This window comes from Cygnus atratus, chromosome 2 (assembly GCF_013377495.2).
Source record: "Cygnus atratus isolate AKBS03 ecotype Queensland, Australia chromosome 2, CAtr_DNAZoo_HiC_assembly, whole genome shotgun sequence".
Taxonomy (NCBI): Eukaryota; Metazoa; Chordata; class Aves; order Anseriformes; family Anatidae; genus Cygnus; species Cygnus atratus.
This window is the reverse complement of record NC_066363.1, coordinates 148,779,358-148,788,452: the sequence shown is the minus strand read 5'-3', so window position 1 is coordinate 148,788,452 and position 9,095 is coordinate 148,779,358. Positions and strand designations below refer to the sequence as shown.

At 42.2% G+C, this 9,095-nt stretch overlaps 1 protein-coding gene across 1 annotated transcript in view; it reads right to left on the bottom strand.

Annotated features, from left to right (window-relative positions):
- Nucleotides 1–5,783: 5,783 nt before the first annotated feature.
- The window catches only part of FER1L6 (fer-1 like family member 6), a 67,200-nt gene continuing 63,888 nt past the window's right edge, over nt 5,784–9,095 (bottom strand). The window contains 1 exon segment of the mRNA XM_035556235.1: nt 5,784–5,964. Coding sequence (XP_035412128.1) covers nt 5,784–5,964 — 181 coding nt within the window.

Genomic DNA, 9,095 nt, shown 5'->3' with positions numbered 1-9,095 from the left:
GAGTGGAAGTGGAAGACATTTTGCACTTGCTGCAAGGTGCCAGGGCTGTCCTGAGCCAATGCAATACAGGGAATGTAAAATGGTGTGAGACCTCCAGGGAGCAGGTGTAATGCTAGGGCGATGCCCATGTGTTGAGCCTGCAGATAAACTGGCCTCTGGAGCTATGGCCACATGAGCATCAATCATAGTGCCTTTAAACCTCTTTTGACTAGGAAAGAAATTTCTTTACAGGAGAAAATTCTGTTCAATTTGTTCAGAATTTCAACTTTCAGGGCAGTTCAGGCAAAAAAAATAATCCAAAAAGTAAAGAAAAAAAACCTGCCCCCCAAATTCAGGAGGTCTTGAGTTCTCAGGCTATTTCTTATGGGACTTAAAAACCGTGAAACATCAGCCCTGCCAAGAGGAACAAGAGTTTTTGAATTTGTCTCAGAAGAATGATAACTGCAGGATAAAGATGTATATGGTCTGTTTGGGAGCTTAGTTTTTACCCCTTGCTTTACTTTGTAGGATAAATTGTTCTGCCAAACCACGAATTCAATATTTATTACATTAATAAAGCCTAGCTATGAATGGCCACTCTCAGCATGGTAATCCTACCAAAATTAATCAAGTTAGCTATTCATATTTTTGCCAGTTACATTGTGATCTGGTCTTTTTAAAATGATTGCAAGCAGAAAATAAAAAGACCAGGCTTTCAGAAAAAACTCTTCCTTATAGACTGAAATATGTAGGAAAATTGGTGGAGGCATTTTCAGAAGTTATCTTTTTACCTTTCTCATAATTTCGTCAATAGTTAGGTGTCTCTAACACGGGAGTTTTACAGATTTAATCAGTTCTTGATGCTTTTCATGGCTTGCATGAAAACCTGACTCTGCCCTCTCAAAAGGCAGAGGGGGAGCCCACGGCAGAGCCAGGAACTGGTGGCAGATCTGTTTGTGCTGCTTTTATGCACAGAGAATTCAAACTCCAGTGACTGGCCTGAGACATGGCTATATCATATACTGCCGAACCGACTGTTTTGCCACATTTCTAGCTTTTTGGAGCACTTTGGAGGTGCCAGGTGCTACCCTCAGCCATGGCTGTGCAACCACAGCCACTGAGTGGTGCACTGGAGAGTTCAACATGAGCAACTGCAGCACCAGCAGCAAATTAATGCTAGGTGCTAATAGGCTAATAGGTTGGGGCAGCCAGCAAATGCATGCATTTCTGTAGCTGCAGGGAGACTTTTGAGATGCCTGGTGTTGATGTGGGGGAAGAGATGAGTAGACACCTTGCTCAGAGCTCAATGGGTCCCAGCACAGGACCTGGAGACACCTCTCCAGCAGCTGGGTTGTCAGAGGAGTCCCCCCAAATTCCGTTCATTTGGGAAGGCAGGCAGATGTGCTGCCCCATTCACAAGCAGAAGCAAATCAGCCCTTGGCCAAGGTCACACAGAGATGGCACAGGGACATACGTGCTGCCAAGGGGCCAGCAGGACAAAGAAAGGAAAAAAGATCTCCAGAGCAGAGCACCTGAGAGAACGCTAAGCTGCAGGGGTGAGTTTAGCCCGTGTGGACAATGTATGTCCCAGCCTGTACATCAGTGCTAGCTGCTCTTCTTCCCTCTTGCAGTTAGAAATCAGGCAAGATTGTGGCAAACCCCACCGTGGTGGTACTGCTGGTAACCCTCTGTTTTTGGTGGCCAAGCTCAAAACTTCTACTGCTTCTTAAGTGTTTCAGGCGCTCGTTTGCCTGTAGCATCACTGTGCCACCGTCTGTTCCCAAACTGAGGCAATAGGAATGACAGAGGTGTAAATGAATAGGTATTTCCCTTGAGGCCTCACAATTCAGCGAGCAGTTGAGGTTTCTTGTCCAGTATTGCACCCTCTTATGCGAGGCCCTGATGGCAAAGATCTGATAGCGATTTTCTATCACTTTCCTCCTGCTCTGCTAAAGTGAGTGGTTCCACGTCTCTGCTCTGCAATGGCAACAATGCATCTTCCTTCTGACTCAGGTAATAATGATGCTTTATAAAGATTTCATTTTAGTGTGTGCCTGTGTACGCCTGGAGCTGAGCTGCTTTTTTTTTTTCCTTTCTTTTTCTTTTCCCCACAGAGAACCATTCATCTTTTAGTGGTTTGCATTATATCCTGATTAGGTTCTGCTTTGTTTTTCCTCCTTAAAGTTAGACTTTCCATTTCCTTTCCTTGGGTGCTTTCAGCTGTATTCCAGCACAAGTGATCCATCCAGAGGTCTGTCTTCCTCTCTTGCTCTGTTTCTGTCGCTGTGCTGTTGGACACCCGATGGTACCGTTTATAAACCTGTACAGTTTCTTTTGATGTAAAGATTTGATTACTTATAGACTGGAGCCTAGAGCCAAAAGAGTTGAACCAGTAGCCAGCTTGCTCCCCAAATACTTAATCGTGGGACTCTGCTCCTACTCCACTTCTCAAATGCCAGCAGGAAGTGAGTTTGTGTCTAAAAAATCAGACTCAAGTACCTGAAATTGGGCACTCAAAAATGATTACACGCAAACTTGAATCTGTCTTCAACAGTACAGGCACAGGTCTCTCCATCTTTCAGGTTTGCCTGCCAGAAAGGCAACATCTGCTCCTACCTGAGAAAATTTCTGGAGGCAAAAAGCAGTGTTTATTGCTGCAAGCCAAATGTCTCCAAGCAAGATGTACATTTTTAGACCAGCAACGCTAGGCTATTATTTCCAAATAATTTTAGGATTCGGTCTAAGAGCACGATCTTATATTCACAGATCTTGTATTTGCCAACGGTAGCACTCAGCTATTTAATGAGCTATTTCTGGTCAGAAACCGGTTGATAAAGCTCCAAGTCGTACCAGCTGGCCTCAAAATTAAGCCAGCATAACTGCAGACCAACACTGCAGTAACTGCTTGGGACAAGGATCTCTTCTTTCCGTATGAAACAGATAGGAGCCCTTGACAATAATGGCAGTCCTCAGTACGAACCTCACAGCCTGTTAACCACAAAGCCATGTCACCATAAAGTCATTTAAGATGCAAAACTGTTAACATCTGGCTTCTGTACGAGCAGTCCAGTGATGAGCACTGCTGGATTTTGTTTCTTTAATACTTACTGACAGCCCTGCTTCTCCAGCTACTTCGCAGCCATCTGGAAGATCATGAAAAGGTAGTTGATTTTGCTTTGTCCCCTGGGACAACATTTTCTAGCTCAGCCTACATGTGCTGAGTGTAATGATAGGCCTGAGCAGTTTAAGAGTTGTGGAGGAGTTGGCTTGCTTGCATTTTGGGTGAGTGATGCTGCTTTTAGCCCAGACTGCAGGGCTCTGCAGGGGTATGGGGATGTTGGTGTTCAGCAGTACGAGGGGTCAGGAATAGCCACGCTGCAGGGGTCTGAAGACCCAAGGGGCTGCACAGGTGAAGTAGGTGGCTGCTAGCCAGGGGATGCGAGGGAAGAGGGGCAGAGGGTATGTGCACAGTCACTGCTCGTCCAGAATCACACTAGGACTTGGAGGGAGATGTCACTTCAGCCATCTTATAACAGCGCTGCCAGTGTGCTTGCTGCTGGGGTCCAGAACCGAGGCTTGGTCCTGGAGCCACGCAGCAGGACCCTCTGCCAAGGACAGGGCATTCCAGCCACAGCCCAGCACTTCACCCAGTCCATGGCAGTCAGGGCAAACAAGCAGAGTAAGGACAGCTGGACCCAGCAGCTGCCGTGCAGGATCAGGCCTCCTTTTACACTAGAAAAAGATCAGCAGCACTGCCTTATGACTGTCACGATATATTCCAGTTGTTGTGATTCATCTTCCACATTTTGCATCAAAGTAATTTTATTTGCTCTTATTGGAGCTTTCAAATTGCAATTCCAAAATTCATAGCATGGTGAGACGTACTGGGAGAAAAAAGATTTCCTTTTCTGATTCATACAAAGTCAAGTGCAAAATAGCACAAAAAGGAAAAACAAGTGGTTTCAGAGAAATGTGTCACATACACAGGGGAACTGGAGACTGTACCAGATAAGGGGCAAGTGCAGAGAGATATGAGGTGAAGAAAGACTCAAGGGTGCCCAGCACATTTCACCATCACCGTCTTGCATTGTTACGTTTAACTAGTACAGACTCAACTAATTGCATTTTAATTTGTTGGTCATACTAAATACACACCTACAGCAAAATAGCCCAATGGTAAAACCCATCCAGTGTCATCCTTTCCCACATGTCTAATTGCAATGTAATTACTCACCTAAATAATTCAGTTATATTTACTGTATACATAAGCATGAGATTTAGAAGGAACACTGAGAGCCACAATCTACTGGATGGGGTGGGGTGGGATGCTTTCAGCCTGCATTTAGCCATCTGCCTCTGTCATCAGTGGAAAGAGGAGGAGGCACTTTTAGAGCAATTCAATCCATCCAAAATAATTCACTAAAATGCACTTTAAATGTAAAATATTTTCTCTGTGGAAGTTTCTTAGACATCTGTTTCTCTGAATAATGCAGTTACTACCTGTGTTGTTGGCCAGAGGAGAACACAGAGGCTCTTTGCACAGCCTTAAGCCAGCCTAGGTGCAAACAATGCCACACAAACTTCCCACAGAAGTGGCTTTTGAGAACGATGATGAATGTTGCATTTTTATTTCCGCACCCTCAGTTTGGCAGAATGATCAGCATTTCTGGGATTTCTTTTTCTTCTCTTTCGATACTTTAAAATTTACTAAAGGTGAAGTCCTTCCAAAGCGCTCACACTTTGTATGAGCAGAGCAATGGAAGGCATTTTCTCAAAGGCCATCAGTACAACGTGTCTGACCATGGATGAGACAAGAGGGGATTTTTGTACCTACTTCGAAATCATATTTGCTTATTTAAGGCCACACAGACCTTAAGTTATCAGGCCTTTCCTTGTGCATGACAGGCTGCAGCATTTTCTGTATTTCTAAGCAGGATGAAGATCTTCATAATGGCTGACTATTGTGTATGGTTTTATTTCTTGTTTTCTTTAATCCCTCACAACGTGTTCCACTCTGCCCCCTTTGTCTTTTCCATTCTTTGTTCCCTCTGTTCAGGCAGCAGGATCCTCCCTGTTCCCTCTCCTTTACAAGGATCTTTTGCTACTGCAGTACCTGCAGCTGAGTCTTCATCTTCCCGATCCCTCCCCTCCAGCAACCTCCAGCACTTTCAAATTGCAGCTGAAAAAAGTTCTTTCTATCTGTGCTTCTACCTCCTCCCGTCACCACTTACCTCACAAGTGTTTACAGAGCACAGAGCACCTACTGGGAGGCACAGGATGAATTCTGCTTATGACATCAAACAAGGCAATTTAACTTCTGATTTTTTAATAAACCTTTTATCTCAAAATAATAATAACATTATAAAATCATTGAAAATGAAATCAAATAATTGCAAAACTATGCAGCAACTGGACTGTACATTTGCTTGTATACAGATTTTGCTCTCAAAATTTAATTACTTGTTTATAATAATACATACTTGATTGACAAATCAGTTTCTGCATCGCATTAAGAAATTTACTTTTAAACTCAGTTTTAGGTGTAGAATCAAGCTGTCATTGCCACTAAAGCTACACCAGGATGTTACTGATAATACACAGTAAGGCAGGGTCTGAATGAGCAGCCAAAGAAGTAAGACATTAAAATATTCTAAGACAGCTCCTATTTCTCATAGGAATAGTTGTGCTTTCTCTTTACAACAAAAGAGATGTGTTTCAGGTTCATTAATCCTGTATGCCTGACTTTTATTTTTAACTGAATTGTTTGTGTATGATTGGTTACAATGAGAGCCATGATCTTATGCTCATCCTACAACTATTTTATGACTGATTGCACCTGGCATTGTGTAGATGAAGAGCACCAAGAAGACAACAAGAATAAGCAGAATTATGCCAATGATGATATACTTCTTGTAATTTCTCCAGATCAGGTGATACAAACACTTGAAAGGATTTACAAACCAAGAGAAGGATGTGTCTGGTCGGCTAAGGAGGAGGAAAGAAAAAAAGAAGTAAACATTTTTGTAAAGGTATATCCATCTATTTCCAAAGCTACCCCACTGCAAAATATATAATTGAGTCTAAAAATGACCTTTAACTTCTGGGAGCCCACTAAAAGGTTTAGAGACAACTTCTGTGAGTTTTACCTACTCTCAGGTCATCCATCTTGTCCCCAGGCCCTAGCTCCACACACAGCTAGGAATGAAATTCCAGTTCACATTTCATAACTACTCCAATTTAGGGCAAGATGAGGGGTTCAAAAATATAGAAAAGATTGTGATAAATCCTAAAGAAGAAATGCAGACATCTTAAATTAGAGTACAAAAGCTTTCTATTCATTGCAAAGAATTTAGCATTGCAAAAGGAGCAATTGAGTTGAATCACTACAAAATGTGATTGCTTGGTGATAGTCACTGTGCCATAACAGGCAGTCAGCTCAGGACTAGCATACAGCCCAAAATGAGATATTTTCAGAAGGGGTTTTAAAATGGGCCTCCTGAAAACCGGAGATGAGAGGAACCTCAAAATCTAGGTAGATTGCCTGGGTACATAAAAGGAAGAAGGGCCACCTTCTGGTGGGGCATATCTGCACTCCACAATCCTGTATTTCTTCCAAATGTTGTCCCATGTCATATTCTTCTCCATAACCAGTTTCTTCACACTGTACAGCAAAGCTGCACACAGAGAGGAAAGCAACATTCCCCTTAGGAAAAATGTAGGGGTAATCTCTCCTCTGGCATGCCAAGCAGCTTGGGAGGTCATTATGCCTCTGACTTCAACAGCCCTACCTCTGCAATGAGCTGAGCCAACATCTGTCAGCAGTGTGTGATGGGATGACCTGCAGAGTGCAACGATGCCAAGCAACGTTAACACCTGCAAAATTGGGTGCAGGCTTTCTTTGTTATCAAATATCACTGTAATTGTGCAGATGGTACAGCGGTAAGGAGAATGAAATTAAGACTGAGGGGGACAAAAAGTAATGGACATGTTTAACGTCAGAAAGCTCTTTAAGTAATTTAAATTGTGGGTTAGTTATCTGGAGAATTCAGTATTCAGCACATGACAGGGAGTGCCAATCTGACAGACATTCAGGAAATCTAAAGGTCAAACGACTATTTTTTTAATTAAAGACCTTATTATAGTAAGGGTAGAAATGGCTAGGAAATAAATAAATAATAAGCCCTCCAGGTTGAAAGGAATTGTAAAAAAGTGGATGTGATAAAGAGTGAAGCTGACTGAATCACAGACTTGAGTAACAAAAACATTATTCCGTATGTTCCACCTAAAGGGCTTTTCATAACTTTAAGGACAGGGGAAAAAAAGCCAGACTCTGGCTCATTTAATTTGTTTTCTGTGCAACATAGGCAACAGAATTCAGTACCAGCTATAACAGTATATTTGTTACAACAGAGAGCATCTACTAGAAAAGCGTCCTGTTTTGATTGGCAGAGATGAAGAGATGGATAACCTCACGGTGGTTTTACCAGTATGAAATTACACTCCGCTAAAAACCATGCACCTTTCTCATTTGTTTTAGTCCTCAGACATTTAATCTTTGTCAACCTTTTCTTTGGTACTTTAAGGAGTCTGCCACTGCCTAGTAGCTCCTGGAATATAATTTAGTTTTTAAAAATATTTTGTTTTGCATGATTAAGTTTTAAAATGAACAATCTGAAAATGTATCTGCTTCTCTCTGTATGAACCTACATGATTGTCAACAAATGTGCAAACCTAGAGTACTGGCACAGAGATATGAAGACCCACCTCTTCCTGAAGAGAGCTTATTTGAAGTGCAGAAACAGTTATCTGCCATCTCTCCATTGATTTTGACTATTGTGTATGTGTGAACCACTTAGTCCATACTACACATGTGGCACTGAGTTGGTAAACTTTAATGCCAGCTTTATGGAACTGAGGCATACAATGTCTTCAGCTATTATTTTATTTTCTTTCCAGTAACTGGTCTTGATGTATTTACCATCTGCATGCTGATACCACCTTTTTTACCTTAGGATTTGTTCTGCCTAACATTCAAAGTCAGGTGTCCAGCCTGGTCAGTCACGTAGGGTTATTGTGCAGTCAGCGTGGAGAGGAAGGACCTTGCAGAGGACCTCTCTCCCCAATTTCCTGATGGTCACTGCTCCCATACTAAGATGCGTGTTGCGTAAATAGGATGACGCCTCCATCTGTACATGAGTAGCTACAACAGGAGCCCGAATGGCTTGCTTCTGAGATGGATAGTGTCAGGTAGGACTAGTCCCACCCTGAATTGTTGTTATACATCTCAATTAAGATCTGGGTCAAGCCATGTGTTGCCTGTGTACTTCATCATAAAAACCTAGATGTGGAGCCTCTCTGGTTACTCAGCAAAAGATCTGAAGACTCTAGTTTTGCTGCATCTGGGTCAAAACACCTCCAGGCTGGTTGTGCACCAGAGAAGGGGCCACTAGGCTAGTGACCACATTTTAACACAACAGCACATTACCAGCAAAAATGTCCTTGAGGTGAAAATTCAAGGTGCCCTGGAGCCCCAGGCTGCCTGGGGTGCATGGGCTGGGCTTGATGATTTGAGCTTGAAAATGAGCGTGGCTTTGTGCATCCTTTTGACAGCCTTTGAACAAGTAATCTTTCTGTTATTACACACTATGATCCCTCTTAAAACTGCCTAGGTTGGTTGCTTCCCACCACACATATTTCAGAGCTGTCTCAGTCCTCTCTGCTATGTAATAAAAGTGCTGCAGTTCCCATTACTGGGCATCTTTTAGACATCTGTCAGGTATAGCTCATCCTGCCCTTGGGTAAAGAAAGATGTTCAATGATATGATTGATTAAAGTTTTTCTAAGGCTAATTCTCAATAAGTCTCTGTTAACTCTAATTTTCAGACAAAATTCGTAACCTTTTTAGAACTATTGGCAATTCCACCTTTATGCTGTTTTCTCCTCTTTCATATTTATTCTGAGACATTTGTTTGTATATCATACAAATGAAGAATAAACAATGTGCAATGATTACCTTTAGGATTTGCAATTTATTTTTAGAAGCTTTGGTAGCAGGAAATAAAATACCAATTTCCTTTTTTTTTTTCAGTCTAACTAACTCCTTACTTTAGTAGAAC